The sequence below is a fragment of the Tachysurus fulvidraco genome, chromosome 12 (genome assembly GCF_022655615.1).
Source record: "Tachysurus fulvidraco isolate hzauxx_2018 chromosome 12, HZAU_PFXX_2.0, whole genome shotgun sequence".
NCBI lineage: Eukaryota > Metazoa > Chordata > Actinopteri > Siluriformes > Bagridae > Tachysurus > Tachysurus fulvidraco.
Genome location: NC_062529.1, coordinates 25,258,485 through 25,277,912, shown reverse-complemented (window position 1 = coordinate 25,277,912; position 19,428 = coordinate 25,258,485). Strand labels below are relative to the sequence as shown.

At 43.8% G+C, this 19,428-nt stretch overlaps 3 protein-coding genes across 7 annotated transcripts in view; all 3 read left to right on the top strand.

The window, feature by feature from the left end:
- Nucleotides 1-887: 887 nt before the first annotated feature.
- On the top strand, nt 888-13,941 carry ppp1cb (protein phosphatase 1, catalytic subunit, beta isozyme). Its single transcript, XM_027144148.2, has 8 exons — nt 888-1,038; nt 2,880-3,011; nt 7,284-7,514; nt 7,632-7,736; nt 8,191-8,262; nt 9,205-9,356; nt 9,553-9,687; nt 11,043-13,941. The coding sequence occupies exons 1-8, from the start codon at nt 987-989 to the stop codon at nt 11,145-11,147; spliced, it is 984 nt and encodes a 327-aa protein (XP_026999949.1). The 5' UTR covers nt 888-986; the 3' UTR covers nt 11,148-13,941.
- LOC113641414 (BCL-6 corepressor-like protein 1) lies at nt 12,034-13,941 on the top strand. 2 transcript variants are annotated; one of them, XR_007144518.1, is made up of 3 exons: nt 12,034-13,043; nt 13,096-13,236; nt 13,289-13,941. XR_007144518.1 is itself a non-coding variant. In XM_047821501.1 (2 exons), exons 1-2 carry the CDS (start codon nt 12,034-12,036, stop codon nt 13,130-13,132), a joined length of 1,047 nt encoding a protein of 348 aa, XP_047677457.1. In that variant the 3' UTR covers nt 13,133-13,941. The 2 variants fall into 2 exon arrangements, 1 of the variants encoding a protein (XP_047677457.1); XM_047821501.1 differs by having other exon boundaries at nt 13,096-13,941.
- A 3,678-nt stretch (nt 13,942-17,619) lies between these two features.
- The window catches only part of rab3gap2 (RAB3 GTPase activating protein subunit 2 (non-catalytic)), a 23,126-nt gene continuing 21,317 nt past the window's right edge, over nt 17,620-19,428 (top strand). For 3 of the 4 annotated variants that reach the window (XM_047821251.1, XM_047821252.1, XM_047821250.1), the window contains exon 1: nt 17,620-17,759. In XM_047821251.1, the coding sequence (XP_047677207.1) occupies nt 17,648-17,759 (112 nt within the window). In that variant the 5' untranslated portion in view covers nt 17,620-17,647. The remainder of the gene's footprint in view (nt 17,760-19,428) is intronic. The other variant, XM_047821253.1, reaches the window with a different exon arrangement.

Sequence of the window (19,428 nt, the reverse complement as noted above, 5' to 3'; positions counted from 1 at the left end):
AGTCTAATATTAATCTTTAACCTTTGTATAATATTAATATTAAAACGTTTGTACTATATTTATTATGCTACTTTGAGACCATTGCTAAAAGCTCTATAGAAATAAAATAAAATTGAATTAAATTTATATAAAATGATTTAAAATGACAATATTTTGTGTGTTAAATATATTTACTTTTTACTTGCGTACATTTAAAAGTAGGTAAGTTTATCTTTTAATTGACAGTGAAACTTTCAACAACATCGTTATACTTTTACATGAAGTACTTTTACCTTAAGTACTATCACATTAAGTACTATCACATTAAGTACTTTTACATTAAGTGCTTTTACATTAAGTACTTTTACATTAAGTACTTTTAAATGCTTTTACATTAAGTACTTTTACATAAAGTGCTTTTACATTAAGTACTTTTACATTAAGTACTTTTACATTAAGTACTTTTACCTTAAGTACTTTTACATAATGTGCTTTTACATTAAGTACTTTTACATTAAGTGCTTTTACATTAAGTGCTTTCACATTAAGTACTTTTACCTTAAGTACTTTTACAGAAAGTGCTTTCACATTAAGTACTTTCACATTAAGTACTGTTACATTAAGTACTTTTAAGTACTTTCACATTAAGTAATTTTACATTAAGTGCTTTCACATTAAGTACTTTTACAGAAAGTGCTTTCACATTAAGTACTTTCACATTAAGTACTTTTACATTAAGTACTTTTAAGTGCTTTTACATTAAGTACTTTCACATTAAGTACTTTCACATTAAGTACTTTTACATTAAGTACTTTTATTTCTCAGTACCACTGACTTGATCAGATTATTCTGCACTGTTGTTTAGCTGTACGTCACATTACATTACATTACTGCATTATTGCTGCCCTCCAGCGGTCACTAAGTAAAAAAACACGTAAGTTTTGCACTGTTATCAGCGCCCTCTAGCGGTGAGTGTCACATTGCAGCGCTGAAGTTCAGATTAGAAGATGGCGGAAGGTGAACTGAACGTAGACAGCCTCATCTCTCGGCTCTTGGAAGGTAACGTTTAACTGATCGTTTTAAACTCGTTTTCTTTTCTTTTAATCGACTCGAAGCTCCTCAGTGCGTTTGGTTTCTGCTGAATAGGTGAATGTGCAGCATTTGTGCAGTTAGCGCGTCGTGCTAGCGGCTAGTCAGCGTTAGCTTGGAGATGCTAATGTTTACAAACAGTGTGGTTAGTTAGCTTAGCAACCGCCGTCTGAAATGCCACTGAAATGACTATTTTATTGTAAAATTAAAGCTGAACTGTTCAACTGAGCGGTACAGTAAGTGTAATAACGTGTTATAACGTGTGTAAGTCAGCACATAGCGCTGGGAACATTGTTGACTTTTTACTCTTTGTGGTGATTTAATATTGATGCCGAAATATTCTTATTTCAGTAAAAAATTGTTTTACATTATTGTGTTTTGTGGACAGAATTTTGAAAGCTCGGATCTGTATATTGGAGTCTTGTGATTGTGTCCTAATGTTGGATTAAAACCGCTTTAAATCTCAATGCAACACGAAATCGCATCGTGATTGAACGCTGCACAAATACTGTAAATCGTGTCTTGGATAAAAGGAGGTTTAAGGGTTAACTGTGTGTGTGTGTGTGTGTGTGTGTGTGTGTGTGTGTGTGTGAGAGATATGACTGACCACACAATACACACACAACGGTGTGTGTTGATGATGTAACACACACTTTACACACTGTAGTTTATGACAACAGGAGAAACACTGGAGTTGTTTAAGGATGAAGTTTAGTACATGACGGCTGCATCTTGTCCTCTCTTTCTCTCTCCCTTTCTTTCTCTCTCCCTCTCTCTGTCCCTTTCTCTCTCTCTCTCTCTCTGTCCCTTTCTCTCTCTCTCTCTCTCTCTCTCTCTGTCCCTTTCTCTCTCTCTCTCTCTCTCTCTCTCTCTCTCTCTCTCTCTCTCTCTGTCCCTCTCTCTCTCTCTCTCTCTCTCTCTCTCTCTCTCTGTCCCTTTCTCTCTCTCTCTCTGTCCCTTTCTCTCTCTCTCTCTGTCCCTTTCTCTCTCTCTCTCTCTCTCTCTCTCTCTGTCCCTTTCTCTCTCTCTCTCTGTCTCTCTGTCTCTCTCTGCCCCCCCCCCTCTCTCTCTGTCTCTTTCTCTGCCCCCTCCCCCTCTCTCTCCCTCTGCCCCCCCCTCTCTCCCTCTGCCCCCCCCCCTCTCTCCCTCTCTTTCTTTCTCTGTCCCCCTCTCTCTCCCTCTCTGTCTCTCTCTCTCTTTCTTTCTCTGTCCCCCCTTCTCCCTCTGTCCATCTCTTTCTCTCTCCCTCTCTCTACCCCCTGTCTCTCTCTGTCTTTCTCCCTCTCTCTCTCTCTGTCCCCCCTCTCTTTCTCTCTGCCCCTCTCTCTCTCTCCCTCTCTCTCTCTGTCCCTCTCTCTCTCCCCCCTCACTCTGTCCCCCTCTCTCTGTTTCTCTGTTCCTCTCTCTCTCTCTGGTCTGCCTCTCTTTCTCCCTCTCTCTCTCTGCCCCCCTGTGTGTATCATGATAAAGTTTTCACTCGTGTTATATTCAGCATTAAAGCCTAGTCCCTTCATCCCTTTAGTTAATCAGAGGACTAAACCACAGCTTGTCGTGTTACAGAGACACGCTGTGTACAGAGTTTTAGTTGTGCATGAGCGGTTACCATAGAAACGGTGACCTAATGACCAATCAGGCTTTAACATCTTAGTGAATTTTGGCTGTAAGAGTGATGACGTGATGATGATGATGATGATGATGATGATGATGAATCTGTGTGTTTTGTTCTCTCTCTCTCTCTCTCTCTCTCTCTCTCTCTCTCCCTCCCTCTTTCTATCTCTCTCTCTCCCTCTCTCTCCCTCCCTCTCTCTCAGTGCGAGGATGTCGCCCAGGGAAGATCGTCCAGATGACGGAGGCTGAGGTTCGAGGTCTGTGTATTAAATCCAGAGAGATCTTCCTCAGTCAGCCCATCCTGCTGGAGCTGGAGGCACCACTCAAAATCTGTGGTACGGCTGCCAAATCATCCACCTCTTCATCCTCCTCCCATTTGTTCTGCTCTCTCTCTTTCTCTCTCTCGCTCTCTGTCTCCCTCTCTCTTTGTTCTTCTCTCTCTATCTGTCAGGGTCACACAGGGCAGGAAAATATTTAAAACTTAGTTGTAAAGTTTTTAAGTGTTCAGGCTGCACTGAGATGTGTTTTATATAACAGCTCCAACATGCCGATTCTCTCTCTCTCTCTCTCTCTCTCTCTCTCTTTACCGTGAGTAAAAATGGACAGAATCAAACCTGCATTGTTTGGTAGGAAACACGAGATAAATCATTAAAGGTGCTGAAAATATTTTATCATGCGCTTCACATAGGAAAGTGATCATGCTCGTGATTTTGGGATGGATGGAGGGATGGATGGAGGGATGGATGGAGGGATGAAGTAAATTAAGAGAGGTGGATGGAATGTAAGAGTACAAATCGAGGAGGATGAACTGAAGGCGTGCTGAGTGTCATCTTTATACATTTTAGCTGCTCTCTCTCTCCCTCTCTCTTGTCCTTTCTCTCCTCGCTTTATAGCCTTCGACTCTCTGTCCCTCTTTCGCCTTCATGCTGTTGGTGGATTTCTCATATCGCATACACTTTCACCACACACACACACACACACACACACACACACACACACACACACACACAGAGTTCGGACCCAAACTCCTCTCAGTCAGCATACAGAAATAGTTTGTCCTCCCACTTGTAAACGCCTGAAACACACACGCTCGTTTGCGCGCACACACACACACACACACACACAGCTGCAAACCCACAGTCCTGCTCATGCCAAGATTCACTTACACAACAAACACTGTTACACATTTACTTACACAACACATCCAAGTACTGTACATTACCCTGTTACTACACTGATCTACACTCAATAAATACTCTCTCTCTCTCTCTGTCTCTCTCTGTCTCTCTCTCTCTCTCTCTCTCTCTCTCTCTGTGCCCCCCCCCAAGAAAGACAGTGGAGTATCAGCTACTATAACAGTAGTAGTGACTAACATTATTCTTAGATTCATCGTGTGTGTGTGTGTGTGTCTGTATGTGTGTGTGTGTGTCTGTATGTGTGTGTGTGTGTCTGTATGTGTGTGTGTGTGTCTGTATGTGTGTGTGTGTGTCTGTATGTGTGTGTGTGTCTGTATGTGTGTGTGTGTGTGTCTGTATGTGTGTGTGTGTGTGTCTGTATGTGTGTGTGTGTGTGTCTGTATGTGTGTGTGTGTGTCTGTATGTGTGTGTGTATGTGTGTGTGTGTGTGTGTGTGTGTGTGTGTGTGTGTCTGTGCATAAGTAAGTAGAGCAAGTTATAAATATAAGCCTAATGAGGACAGGAGTTCTGGAAGAAGCCCCGTCTGTGTAGGCACAATTAACACCACACACACACACACACACACACACACACACACACTTTGTGACCTTGTGCGTCTTTGACCTTTGTGTGTCAGACTAAAAGTTTGATGTGTTTTTATGGAGCTGTGTGTGACTAACTGATGGCGAGTGATCAGGACGTCATTAAGACGTATTCTCTGTCCCTGTGTGATGACGGCTCACGTCTCCCTACATGCCCTCGTTACCCTCACAGATCTAAGTCCCTTATCTTCTCAGAACACCTGCTAACACACCTCACACTGTGGTGGTGTTCACAGGTCATTTGTGCTTGGTCCGAATACGCGATTCTGTGCTCAGGACCGATTCTGGGCTTGTTTGTGGGCGGGGCTTGTACCCACAGCTTTACATTCACATACAACAATTCCCAAATATCTATACACCACTTTTGTGTTGGGAATTTGTCTAAAAAAAATTCCTATTTTTCGAGGAACGGCAATTCATCGTGCCGTAAAGACCGCGAACATACGCTCGAGATCTACAGAAACTCTGTTTTATTAGTTTTTCTATCAGTAACTCCTCACCGGTTCTTAAAGGTAATGTGATGTGATACACCAGTTGTGTTACTCAGTAAACATCCCCAAGGAAGCCTCACGTTCAGGAAGAAACCAGCTTCAGGGATCAAATCCAGAAACCTGCATAAAGTGTGAAAAGTTATTTCTGTTTAGCTTCCAGTGCTCAAGCCTCTTGTCTCCAGCGACCGCAGGATCTCTGCACATCTTCCTAACAACCTGAGAAGTGCTAAGCCAGGGGTCGACAACCTTAAACACTCTAATACCCCTTTTCCACCAAAAAGAACCGAGTCCTGGTTCAGAGCTAACACTGGTGCTGGTTCAGAGCTAACACTGGTGCTGGTTCAGAGCTAACACTGGTGCTGGTTCAGAGCTAACACTGGTGCTGGTTCAAAGTCGGTTCCACTGGAGAACCTTCTAAGAACCGGTTTGTCTTTCCGTCGGTTAGAGAGCATCACAGAGCCGAGTGTGACGTCACTGTATACGTGTCACAGCAGAGGGATTAAAGGGACACTTGTGGCTCCGGAGCCACGGGTCGCCGACCCCTGTGCTGAGAGAACGATTTAATTATACTCAAAGATGTCTTGTGTTTGAGATATCGCGATGCTGACGAATCTTCACTTGTGTTTTATTCTCTGCCATCGGGACTGTGGTCACACTGTGGGGGGGGTGGGGAGCCGCCTGTTTAACCCTAAAGCTTCTCGCTCATACTTCATACACACACTCCTGATTCTTCTCTTCTTCGTCGAGCCGAACGTTACACACAGCGCAAGCATTCGTTCCTCCTAACTTTACCAGTCTTGTGAGATCTCTCTACTTTGTCCGACCCACGTCGAGTGTGTGTGAAAACCGAGGGAGGGAAGTGTAAATTCAACAACAGTTGGCTGTTAGAGCGCGAAAGTCGAGGCTCTGGAATTCCTTTCGCAGTGTAACAAGCAGAAAATATCGCCGAATCGCTGCCAGCAGCCACCGATACTGCGTTTCTGAACCTGGACCGTGTCCATGTTTCATCATCGTTGTTGACCTGATCTCATATACAGAGTTAGTTACCCCATCTCTGAGCAAGGGGCAGTTTGGAATAAATGTTGTCGGCCCAGTCTTTGTTTATAGGTCAGCTATGCAATGAGGTTGTTTACCAGGGATCCAGGTATGTGTTAGTTCTGCATCGGTGGTGTTGACCTGATGGTCACGAGGGTCAGTTTTTCACTAACATTCTTGACCCTTTCCTCGAGTGAGGGTCAGTTTGGCATTTACTTTTTAAACCCCATCTTCAGCCTAACAGTTTGACTCCTAACCCTAAGGTTGTGGGTTCGAGTCCCGGGCCGGCAATACCACGACTGATTCGTTGGTAAAAGATCTGTTCATTTTAGCCCAAACTTTATAACAACGTTGCTCGTTTTTGCATTTCGATCTTAAAGGTGCGGTCTCCGATGTTTGAGGAACGCTTCAGAAAACCGAACAAAACAAAAAAACAAAACAATCGTGTAGCCAATGAGCAGAAAGGGGCGTGTCTTGTCGGTATGTGTGGAGAGAGCGTTCAGTGAGCATGTGTGACATTAGCAGAAAGCGGTTTTAACATGGACATGGAGGATAAAAACAAAGAAAGAAAGCGAAGAAAGACTTACGATAAGGACAAGAAGTAGGACGTGTTAATATAGGATCAGCTTTCCAGCGCTGGAGAGAACTGAAGGAGCAGGAAGTTGGCCACATATTCACAGGTTGGAGTTTCCTGAGTCAATAACTCCTGAGCTAAACGCTGTTACTACACAAATAACACCTCTTTTCTATCGTAGTAATGTAGAGAGGCAGCTACAACCGCGTTTTGTGTAGTAACAGCGTTTAGCTCAGGAGTTATCGACTCGGGAAACTCCGACCTGTGAACATGCACACACGCGCACTGAACACTCTCTCCGCCACATATCGACAAGACACGCCCCTTTCTGCTCATTGGCTACACGTTTGTTTTGATTTTTGTTTTGTTTGTCATCCCGACTATGTTTTCTGAAACCTTTCTCAAATATCGGAGACCCCACCTTTAAGAAAATTCCATTTTTAGTCCTGTTCGTGTTGGTAATAAAACCTCTTATTTATTTATTTATTTATTTATTTATTACAGCTCAGTAACACGACCGTCTCCTTCCGTTCTTCGTTCCCTGTAGTTATCTGGCACTATTTCTGAAACAGTAACTCGGTGGGATTTGGCTCTTATTTGCGTTCGGTCTTATAATTATGAATAAACACTTTTGTGTGCCACGAATTTGTGTTCCTTTATCTTATTTTATCAGTACAAACAAAAAACTTTGTATGATTTAGCAGGATAATAATGGCGTGTCGTCCTGCAGGTGACATCCACGGACAGTACACCGACCTGCTGAGGCTGTTCGAGTACGGCGGGTTTCCCCCAGAGGCAAACTATCTGTTCCTGGGTGATTATGTTGACCGAGGGAAGCAGTCCCTCGAGACCATTTGCCTGCTGCTGGCCTACAAGATCAAATACCCTGAGAACTTCTTCCTGCTCAGGGGCAACCACGAGTGCGCCTCCATCAACCGCATCTACGGCTTCTACGACGAGTGTGAGTCCGGGGTTTTTTTTTTTTTTTTTTTTTTTTTTTTTTTTTTTTTTGGGTCGTTGACTTTTTAACCCGAGCTACATGTGTGTTATATCTGTACGTGGTGCATGTGGTTTACAGGTAAGCGCAGGTTCAACATAAAGCTGTGGAAAACCTTCACCGACTGCTTTAACTGCCTCCCCATCGCTGCCATCATCGACGAGAAGATCTTCTGCTGCCACGGAGGTAAACGACTCTCTCTCTCTCTCTCTCTCTCTCGCTCTCTCTCTCCCCCGAATATAGAAAATGTTCAACAGCTAAAATGTGTTGATGAAAAGCTCCTTGGGGGAAATGTTTGTTTCCTACATTTGAGTAGCAGCGAATTCACTGAAGTAACTTTAGACTTTAGTCTATAACAGCCTTGTTGGACTGGGTCTAAAGTCCGGCATGTCTAGTGTAGATTCTCTGCCTTATTGTTGTGTTTTATCGTCTGTTATTGTGGCGTCTGTTATTGTGGCGTCTGTTATTGTGGCGTCTGTTATTGTGTCGTCTGTTATTGTGGCGTCTGTTATTTTGGCGTCTGTTATTTTGGCGTCTGTTATTGTGTCGTCTGTTATTGTGTCGTCTGTTACTGGTCTCTGTTGAGGAGCTCCTGATACAGTCGTGTGTTCATCAGTGTGTAATTCTTCTTTCTCCTCAGGTCTCTCTCCTGACCTGCAGTCTATGGAGCAAATCCGAAGGATCATGAGGCCCACGGACGTTCCTGATACAGGTGTGTGTGTGTGTGTGTGTGTGTGTGTGTGTGTAGGGATTAAAGTCTAAATCTGTCAGCAACTATTTATAGTTCATCAGTTAATGTATAATGTAAAAATGTCCCTCTCGCTCTCCCTAACAAAACAAAGAAAGAGAGGGAGAAAAACAGAGAGAAAGAGAGAGAGAAAAGGAGAGAGAGAGAGAAGGGAAAAAAGAGAAAAGAAAAGAGAAGAAAGGAAGAGAGAGAAAGAGAGAGGGAGAAAGAGAGAGGGAGAAAGAGAAGGAGAGAGAGAGGAGAGAGAGAGAGAGATGAAGGGAAAGAAAACGGAGGACGAGAGAGAGAGCGAAGGAAAAAAAAAGAACAAAAAAGAGACAGAAAGAAACAGGAGAGAGAGAACAGAGAGAGGGAGAAAAGAGAAAGAAAGAGGAGGGAGGAGAGAGAGAGAGATAATAAAAAAGAAGAGAGGGAACAGAGAGGAGAAGGTAAAAAAAAAGAAAAACGGGGAATAAACAAAAAAGAGCAGAGAGAAAGACGAGAGGGGCAAGAGAGAAAGAAAGTCAAGGGTAGAGCGAACAACGGCTCGACTGAAAAAACAGACATAAAGAAAAAGAGGAAGGAGGAGCACGCGAGAGGGAGAAGATTTAAGACCTCTCCTGCTCTGCGCGAGAACATAAAAGGGGCTTCTCGATCTATCACTATCGGATATACTAAACAACCCTAACCCACAGATAGGCTCTTGTCACTAACCAACACTTCAACCCCATCGCCTCCACCACCTATTTCTCATTAACAAACACTCAAACCTCTCTCTCTCTCTCTCTCTCTCTCTCCCCCTAACCACCCCTCACCCCCCCTCTCTCTCCCTAACCACCTCTCTTTCTCCTTAACAAACCCTCACCTCTCTGTCTCTCTCTCTCTCTCTCTTGCTCTCTTTCTCTCCCTCCCTCTCTCTCTCTGTAGGTCTGCTGTGTGATCTCTTGTGGTCCGACCCTGATAAAGACGTGCAGGGTTGGGGAGAGAACGACCGGGGTGTGTCCTTCACCTTTGGAGCCGACGTGGTCAGTAAATTCCTCAACCGTCACGATCTGGACCTGATCTGCAGAGCGCACCAGGTAAACATGTCCTCAGTTCTAATCTCAGTTCATCTCACTTCTGATTGGTCCGAAGGCGTCGTTTCCTTTAACTCTAGCCGCAGCTCTGACAATCACAGGTTTATATGTTTAACTGTTGCTGTTTCTATAGTAACAGCTCACTCACAGGAAGTGGTATGGCAGATTATTTCTGGTTGTTCCTCTGCGTAACGTGTAGGTGGTGGAGGACGGGTATGAGTTCTTTGCGAAGCGGCAGTTGGTCACTCTGTTCTCAGCCCCGAATTATTGTGGAGAGTTCGACAACGCCGGAGGCATGATGAGCGTCGACGAGTCCCTCATGTGCTCCTTTCAGGTACATCATCAGTAACTCAATCATATTTAGTAACTTAAAGGTGCAGTATCCGTTGTTTGAAAGCCAATGTTGACATATAAAATCACCAAAACAAACACGCCCCTAACCCAAATGGGTCCCACCCCTCTATCGATAGCTCCGCCCACACATACGTGCGTAACCCAGGCGACTAACAGAAAGAAACGTGTCTTTATCATAGCTGAAGGGAAGAACAATACGATTGTAGATAAACAAACAAGCAAAAATGCCACACAAGCATAATGATGTAAAGGACAAAGGCATACATTAGTTCTGTGTAACAAAGCAAAACCAACGTTACTCACCTATCGAGAAGGAAAAAAGCGCCTCGGCGTCTTAAGTAAAGTCGGCCACATATTCACAGGTCGGAGTTTCCCGAGTCGATAACTCCTGAGCTAAACGCTGTTACTACACAAAACGCGGTTGTAGCTGCCTCTCTACATTACTACGATAGAAAAGAGGTGTTATTTGTGTAGTAACAGCGTTTAGCTCAGGAGTTATTGACTCAGGAAACTCCAACCTGTGAATATGTGGCCAACTTCCTGCTCCTTCAGTTCTCTCCAGCGCTGGAAAGCTGATCCTATATTAACACGTCCTACTTCTTGTCCTCATCGTAAGTCTTTCTTCCTTTGCTTTTATCCTCCATGTCGATGTTAAAACCGCTTTCTGCTAATGTCACACATGCGCACTGAACGCTCTCTCCACCCATATTGACAACACGCCCCTTTCTGCTCATTGGCTACACGTTTGTTTTGATTTTGTTTAGTTTGTCGTCCCAACTCGGTTTTCTGAAGCATTTTTCAAAGAACGGAGACCGCACCTTTAAGTGAAAAAGGAGAACAGTCAAGTATATCAAATTGCTCTAAACATTTTCCTATAAATCTCTCTGTTTCCCTGTCTCTCTCTCTGTCTGTCTCTCTCTGTCTGTCTCTCTCTCTGTCTGTCTGTCTCTCTCTCTGTCTGTCTGTCTCTCTCTCTGTCTGTCTGTCTCTCTCTCTGTCTCACTCTGTCTCTCTCGGTCTCTGTCTCTCTCTCTCTGTCTCTCTCTGTCTCTCTCTCTTGTCTGTCTGTCTCTCTCTTGTCTGTCTGTCTCTCTCTTGTCTGTCTGTCTCTGTCTTTCTCTGTCTGTCTCACTCTGTCTCTCTCGGTCTCTGTCTCTCTCTCTGTCTCTCTCTTGTCTGTCTGTCTGTCTGTCTCTCTCTCTTGTCTGTCTGTCTCTGTCTCTCTCTCTCGTCTGTCTTTCTCTCTCTGTCTGTGTGTCTCTTTCTCTCACTCTTTCTCTCTCTCTCTCTCTCTCTCTCTCTCTCTCTCTCTCTCCCACTCACTCTCTCACTCAGATCCTGAAGCCCTCAGAGAAGAAGGCTAAGTATCAGTACGGAGGTGTGAACTCGGGCCGCCCCGTCACACCTCCCCGCACCGCACAGGCCCCGAAGAAGAGGTGAGCGACCTGCCCCGCCCATCCAGACCACCGCACCCCCCCACCCCCCTCAGCCCAAACGTACACAGCCTGGAGGTGGTACTTATTCACAATCAGCCTCTCTCCCTCTTCCCTTTACTCTTTTCTTAATGTGGGTGTACATACTTTTTGCTGTGATGAGGTGATAAGCGCTTTCTGTATGTCTCTGCCTGTTCGCTGGTATTTTTAATAATACTCATATTAATAATTATACGGATGCGAAAGGAGGATCTCTCTCTCTCTCTCTCTCTTTCTCTCTCTCTCTCTCACAGACGCAGTATTGGCATTAATATCGATGTTACCGTAATTTCTACATAGTGTTTAATTCACAAATTTAAACCGGGGGCTTTAAGCTGAAAGTGTTCATCTTTATCAGTACACACACTGTTTTTACTCACATCACTCTGAAACGAGTGCAGTAAGACGTACGCACACACACGCACACACACACACTACAGTATGATGTAACGCATCCTCGTCGTAAGTTCAGGCTTCGGTATTTTTATCTGTCCACCGGTGACTCAGAGGACGAGCGAGTGACACGGAGAGAAAGGACGAGCGAAGGAGGAAGTGAAACGTCACGCAGCACACAATGTTGTAAAACTTCCCGCTTTTCCACAGACACGGACCTTCTAACCAGGACGTTGTGCTGCTGAATCCTCTCTTTATTATTTTACTCCCAGGTCTGAGAGCTTTATTTACCGTCCAACATCAAATCCTTCCTGTCTCAAGGAAGTGAATGAGACTTAACACTTTTCCTCAGACTGGTTATTATTGGACACCTAAAGCTAATCCCAGCGTATGTTCTAGCGCTAACTAAGCAGCCAGACGTCTGATCTGCAGCATAACGTCTTTAATGTATTAGTAATGAAATGCATTGGATTCACTTTGGGTTTGATTCTCTACACAGCGTCGATTCCTGCCAGCAACATTCATGCACTTGGTTTTCCTCACTGATGATCTTTTCACCTACTGTCCATCTCTGTATCTGTCCATCTCTCTGTATCTGTCCATCTCTCTGTATCTGTCCATCTCTCTGTATCTGTCCATCTCTCTGTATCTGTCCATCTCTCTGTATCTGTCCATCTCTCTGTATCTGTCCATCTCTCTGTACCTGTCCATCTCTCTGTATCTGTCCATCCCTCGGTATCTGTCCATCTCTCTGTATCTGTCCATCCCTCGGTATCTGTCCATCTCTCGGTATCTGTCCATCTCTCTGTATCTGTCCATCTCTCTGTATCTGTCCATCTCTCTGTATCTGTCCATCTCTCTGTATCTGTCCATCTCTCTGTACCTGTCCATCTCTCTGTACCTGTCCATCTCTCTGTACCTGTCCATCTCTCTGTACCTGTCCATCTCTGTACTTGTCCATCTCTCTGTATCTGTCCATCTCTCTGTATCTGTCCATCTCTCTGTATCTGCCCATCTCTCTGTATCTGCCCATCTCTCTGTATCTGCCCATCTCTCTGTATCTGCCCATCTCTCGGTATCTGCCCATCTCTCGGTATCTGCCCATCTCTCGGTATCTGCCCATCTCTCGGTATCTGTCCATCTCTCGGTATCTGTCCATCTCACCCTCTCTCTCTGCCCCTGCCCCCCTCTCTCTGCCCCCTCCCACTCTCTCTCTCTGCCCCTCCCACTCCCCCTCTCTCTGCCCCTCCCACTCCCCCTCTCTCTGCCCCTCCCACTCCCCCTCTCTCTGCCCCCTCCCACTCTCTCTCTCTGCCCCTCTCACCCCCTCTATCTGCCCCTCACACCCTCTCCCCCTATTTATCTCTCTGCCCCACCCACCCCCTCTCTGCCCCACCCCTGACAGTATCAGATTAAACAGCAGGTCTGTGTCTGTGGAAACTGATGAAGTGTTTAGTGAATATTGCAGCAGGTTCACTGTAGGCTCCGATGCAGCAGGTTCACTGTAGGCACCGATGCAGCAGGTTCACTGTAGGCTCCGATGCAGCAGGTTCACTGTAGGCACCGATGCAGCAGGTTCACTGTAGGCTCCGATGCAGCAGGTTCACTGTAGGCTCCGATGCAGCAGGTTCACTGTAGGCTCCGATGCAGCAGGTTCACTGTAGGCTCCGATGCAGCAGGTTCACTGTAGGCTCCGATGCAGCAGGTTCACTGTAGGCTCCGATGCAGCACGACGTTCATCTCACACGCTTGTATTTGCACAATGCTTTGTCCTGTTAATAATAATAATAACAATAATAGTGTTGATGTTAAAGGGGGATTTTGAGTGCTGTGGCGTCTCTCATTACTGAATGAAGTAAGATTTTTTTTTCCCACTTTAAATGTAATTCCTGTTAAATGCTCTTTTTTTTCTAAAAGGAAAGTTTTGGGTGTGACATTTGATGGTCGTTCTGTTTGTTCAAGATAAATATGTTCTTGGGGAAGACAAGTGTTTGAGTTTAATGCAGAATGTGTCAGACAGGAAGGATGTGGACGGTGCAGACGTGGCGCCCCCTGCTGTAGACCCTGTGTAACACAAGAGGAAATTAAACAGCTTTTGTTATTGATCCTGAGATTAAAGTGGAGAATCTTTTGATTGGCTGAAGTCGCTGTCAGTCTCGCATGATCTTAACACGAATCCCTTCTCTTTTTTTCTTTTTTTGTGTGAACATTGTTGCCTATTAAATATTTGTCATAATTTTATTGTTTCTTTTTTTTTCCTCCTTAATTTATAATTGGATGTCAGGGAAAATTATTCCAAAACACACAATTTGTATAAGTGGGTTTCATGTTCTTTAAACTCAATAAATGGAGGTAAAATAACTTACTGACCGATTTGTGTACGTGTTTTATTATTATTATTATTATTATTATTATTATTATTATTTATTAGTATTTATCATCATTATCATTATAATTTATTAGACTCATTATTACTAGCATTATCATCATAATATTATTATTAGCATTATTATAATCATTATATTTCTTTAGCATTATTATTATTTTTTTTATTATTATTAATATTATTATCATCAGACTTTATGAGTAAAGAGTAACATATATTTCTTGTAGCTATCAGACTTGTTTTCACTGCAGTTTATTTGACAGCCTGCTCTGGTCCTGGAAGGATTTTTTCCCCCTCTAATTAATTTTATTTATTTATTTAGTCTGTTTATAACTGTGATGATGATGATGATGATGTAGAACGTCCACAAAACAGTTTCTAATGTTCTATAAATCTTTCAGAAAGATTTGATTTTTATTGTTTTTTTAAAGGTTGGATTTTTATTCTCTGATTTGAGAAACCTGAGGTTCGATCGGAGAGACGTGAAGCTCGGAGCCCGTGTCGGCTTCTCTCTCTCGGCGACGTTCTTCTCCAGGATAAATAAGAGATAAAAGCTAAACTAGTTTAACGTCTTTGTGGCTGAATGCTGCTTTTACGACGAGCGTGAACTCTCCGATCTGGATTTGGTTACTAGATAAAAGGATGTTGATTGTGTATTTGTGTCATATAAAAAAAGCTTCAGAGCAACACAGTCCACATGAACTAATGACCAATAAATCAGCTTTTATTAAAACTCTGGACTCGTTGGACAGTCGACGTGGATGCATTTAGATCTAAGTGTTTGTGTTCCAGCTTTTCTCAGTTTATGTTTGGAGGAGAGGAGCTCAGTGCCGTCACTTCTCCTGCCTCAGAGCGATGGAGCCTGTCAGGGCCGGTCCTCCTCCGTACGTGTTGTAGAGCCAGTAGACAAGTGCGAGGAGGAAGCAGGGCAGTCCCATGTGCAGGTTGGAGAGGAGCCACAGCAGCAGCAGCCACAGGCCGATCTTTACCAGGGCCACGGGCCATGACCCGTCACCCACGATGCTCTGCTTTAGCGTCACAGTGGCGTCACGCAGCCAGGAGAATAAAACACTCTGCCTCAGCCGGGTCACCACACTCCTCAGGACGGAGCGGACGCGTGCCGTGAAGCTCCACGGAGAAAACAGCAGGTACTGAAGAGGAGACAATGATCTCAGGGATAAAACATCATCAGACTCACCGCAGGAACTCATCAGCACTTACAATCTGTATTCATTCATTAATAACAGAAAAACTCGTCCGTTTTTGAATAGATTTATGTTCCTTCCTGTTCTTATACGTTAGAAAGTGTAAACTCGTCTGTCCTGAAGACGTCATGAATCCGACACATGACCCTGCACTGGAGGCTTCTGCCATAATCGTGACCATTTAACCTTACAGAAAACTTTATCGACCGTTTCACTGGTTTAATTATTTAATCCTTTTAGTTGATGTTTGGGTTTGCTGTTGCTATAGAAACAGTAAGGTGTGTGGGTGTCAGGTCTGTTGTTAAAGAGAATTAATCGCCAGCTCCTGAGCGGCAGGAGATCTCTCGGCATGATGATGAAGATGATGATGATGATGAGCTTGTGAAATGTTTCAGTGTGAAAGTGGTGATGTGTTTCGTGTCTCCTTGTGGTTTATCACCTGCTGATCTGAAGTTAGTCGAGATCTCGCTCTCACACGTTCTCTGTTCTTTCCTCTGGCTTCGTGTTTTGATGTCTGCGCTTTTCTCCTGACGCTTACTTCCATATTGAGGTCTCCTGTGGAACATACAGTGTATAAAAAGGATTTTTACAAACAATGACAAATCCATGTGAAACAAATCCAGGCGTGATTGTAATAACGTCAGGGGCAGTGGTGGCTCAATTGGGGCAGCGGTGGCTCAACTGGTGCTGTGGTGGCTCCACTGGGGCAGTGCTGGCTCAACTGGTGCTGTGGTGGCTCCACTGGGGCAGTGCTGGCTCAACTGGGGCAGTGGTGGCTCAACTGGTGCTGTGGTGGCTCAACTGGGGCAGTGGGGGATTAACTGGGGCAGTGGTGGCTCAACTGGTGCTGTGGTGGCTCAACTGGTGCTGTGGTGGCTCAACTGGGGCAGTGCTGGCTCAACTGGGGCAGTGCTGGCTCAACTGGGGCTGTGGTGGTTTAACTGGGGCAGTGGGGGTTCAACTGGGGCTGTGGTGGCTCAACTGGGGCTGTGGTGGATTAACTGGGGCAGTGGGGGTTTAACTGGGGCTGTGGTGGCTCAACTGGGGCTGTGGTGGCTCAACTGGGGCAGTGGTGGCTCAACTGGGGCTGTGGTGGCTCAACTGGGGCAGTGGGAGTTCAACTGGGGCAGTGGTGGCTCAACCGGGGCTGTGGTTGCTCAACTGGGGCAGTGGGAGTTCAACTGGGGCTGTGGTGGCTCAACTGGGGCAGTGGTGGCTCAACTGGGGCAGTGGTGGCTCAACCGGGGCAGTGGTGGCTCAACCGGGGCAGTGGTGGCTCAACTGATTAAGGTTGTTAACTGTTTGTTGATCGGAGGATCGGGGTTCAAGGCTCAGCACAGCCAAGCTGCCACTGCTGGGCCCTCGAGCAAGGCCCTCAAGCCTCCCTGCTCCAGGGGCACTGTACATAGCTGCCCCTGCACTCTGACCCCAGCCCCCTCAGTTGGGGTATGTGAAGAAAGGAATAACGCTGTAATGTATATGTGGCGATAATAAAGGCTTCTATGCTTCTTCAATGTCTAAACTTGTGCAGCTTTGGTTATGATGTTTTGGGGTGAAATCAAACAAATTCTCCCAAATGTTATCGACTGATCGAGACATTTATTACATCCCATTACATTAAAATGACTTTTTTTTTTACTCCATCATGATTTTTTTTTTAACTATACGATAAGAGGCTGCTTGGATATACGTCATATTTTTGGGTGGTATCCGTGTTCCTGTGTAATGTTTGTCCCAGCATAAGAACAGGGCATCCCATAATACTAACCCATTCTATAACATAACATTATTTCTAATGGAAAATTGTGGAAATAGAAATAAAACCCCGTATGTATGACTGTCATCACGATGTTAGATATAAATATAAAACTATTGCACTTATGTTTTCATTCAAAATGCTTGTTATTAAACAACAGATGTGAACGACATTTTCTCTCGACTTCAGATGATCTGTTTCTTCCTTTCAGAATTCTTAAAAAAAAAAAAACTGCCTTTTTTTTTTTTTTTTTTACATAGAAATAGAAAATACATAGTAAGAAAAGTAAGAACTAAAATCTCTAAACGAACCTGTATGTGCTGCTCCAGGACAGCAGGAGGCGACGTGTTTTCTCTCTGAATCGCAGCAACCTACAAGGGTTTCATCCCACATCGCGTCCTTATGTTGACGAAGCACACTAAGTAGTGCACAGGTTATATACGAGATGTGCCCTAATTATGCTCCCTATCTAGGGAACGAATTGAGATTTGGACTTTTGCCCGACTTTTCACTGTGTGTTGTTTTTCCGGCTGAAGATGTGTCACCTGAAGCAGAGACAACACATCTGCCAGCTTTATGGCTCGATTATTTTACTACATTAACTAACAAACAGACTTTTCTCTCATATTATAATATTCGGGTCAGACTTTATCTGTTGTCTGTATCTCCTCATTAATGATCATTAGCCACAGTTAGCTCTCATTGCTAATTGTTAGCTGTACTTCAGGATGTCCTGCAGTTTGCTGGATTTCTGTCGCGTTCAGGAGCTCAGACATGTCCGAGATTTTCTTCTCCAAAGTCAGAAAAATGCCTCATCGGATGACAACAAAGAGCAAACAGGTAAAGTTCAAGTCTAAGTATGTGTTAAGATTGTAGCTAAGCTATCTGGCTAAACCCTTCACATCAGTAACACGATATTTTATTATCATAAACACTTTATAGATCGTGTATTTAGTTGAACAGTGAAGCATCTTGCTCAAGAATCTAACTTAACGTCAACGTTTTTTACTAGCTAGCTAATCATGTTGTGTGTGACTCGGCTCGTTCTGATGAATCGGTTCCTGATTCTTAACAGATCGGATAGCGGTCGAGTTTGATTCGTTTTTACTGACTCCTCGGTGATTCGTATGAATCAATTAGAACGCGAGCGTCTACATTTAACAAGGTGTCGAATAGTGATGTGCGATACGACTCGCTTTAGTGAATCGATTCTTATTAAACGTTAGGTTAGTGTAGGACAAGTGCATGGGGTTGATTCAGTTGATTCACAAGAAGTGATTCACATGAGACATCTAATGTTTTAACTTGTTTGTACACACTTTAACACTTGTGAAAGTATTTAACGTAAAATAAATGTAATAGATCATTAAAATGTAATGCATCAGTTATATATGAATGATAATATATATATATATATATATATATATATATATATATATATATATATATATATTGTTAACATATTTTATTGTGAGGAACAAAATCAAACCTTTCAAAGAAAGAGGTAGAAGTTGTTTATTTGTTTGGGAATCGATTCACCTGACTGACTCACTCCGAGGAGTTGTTTATTAAAGAATCAGTTCACCAACACAATCGTTTATTGTAGCTTTCAGAGTTTATTGTGCAAAATGCAGCTGGTAGGTGAACTGTTCTCACAGTCGGTGTGCTTATAACGTATTATAGCGTCAGTGTTAGAGAAAGGGAGAAGGAGAAAGAAAGGAGGAGAAGTGACGTGAGTTCTGCTGCACTGCAGTGACAGAGACAGAGGGAGAGAAGGTTTGGCCTTTACTGAGTGAGTCATCGTGTACAAGGACACACACACACACACACACACACACACACACACACACACACACACACACACCCTATATAGCACAGCTGATTCAAAAAGATTCTGTTTCTCTATCTGTATCTGCCTGTTTTTATATTGTTCATCATTCTGCATGTTTTTCATCTGTCTGTGTTTTTGTATATCTGTCTTTTTATCTGTCTGTCTGTCTTTTTTATTCTGTCTTTTTATCTGTCTACCTGAATCTCGACCTGTCTGTGTGTCTGTCTCTGCCCATATATATATATATATGTACATTAACACTCACACAATTTAATAACAGAACTTTAAGCCCCAGTAAAACATCTCCTTTCTGCAGCTGTGTCCTTCCTCACACCCAGGATTATAATTAACATCGTTTGCACATTTGCAGTGTCTCTCTTTCTCACTCGTTTACATCATTTACATTTACAGCGTGTGACAAACTCTCTGATCCAGAGATGTACAAAAGTGCTTTTAAGTCTCTATCACTGAATACACTGAACTCTGGTTCACTAGGTTACACACTTAAGACACCATGAGACTAAAACACTGTTTAAAGGGTTTTGTTTTATTAAATACACAAATACAGCGAACAGGGGAGAAAGTGTTAGTTCAAGTGGTTCATGAAGATGAAGGGCTTCAACCATCGTTTGAAGGTATCTAGGGGACCTCTAGGGGAAGTTCATTCCACCACCTCGG

What these genes read in the sequence shown, in the direction of transcription:
- LOC113641414 (XM_047821501.1), top strand. Translation starts at nt 12,034, where the DNA reads ATGCATTGGATTCACTTTGGGTTTGATTCTCTACACAGCGTCGATTCC. An exon ending in TTTAGTGAATATTGCAGCAG is followed by an intron (nt 13,044 to 13,095) that starts GTTCACTGTAGG and finishes CCGATGCAGCAG; the next exon opens with GTTCACTGTAGGCTCCGATG.
- ppp1cb (XM_027144148.2), top strand. Translation starts at nt 987, where the DNA reads ATGGCGGAAGGTGAACTGAACGTAGACAGCCTCATCTCTCGGCTCTTG. An exon ending in CTACGGCTTCTACGACGAGT is followed by an intron (nt 7,515 to 7,631) that starts GTGAGTCCGGGG and finishes TGTGGTTTACAG; the next exon opens with GTAAGCGCAGGTTCAACATA. An exon ending in CCCTCATGTGCTCCTTTCAG is followed by an intron (nt 9,688 to 11,042) that starts GTACATCATCAG and finishes TCTCTCACTCAG; the next exon opens with ATCCTGAAGCCCTCAGAGAA.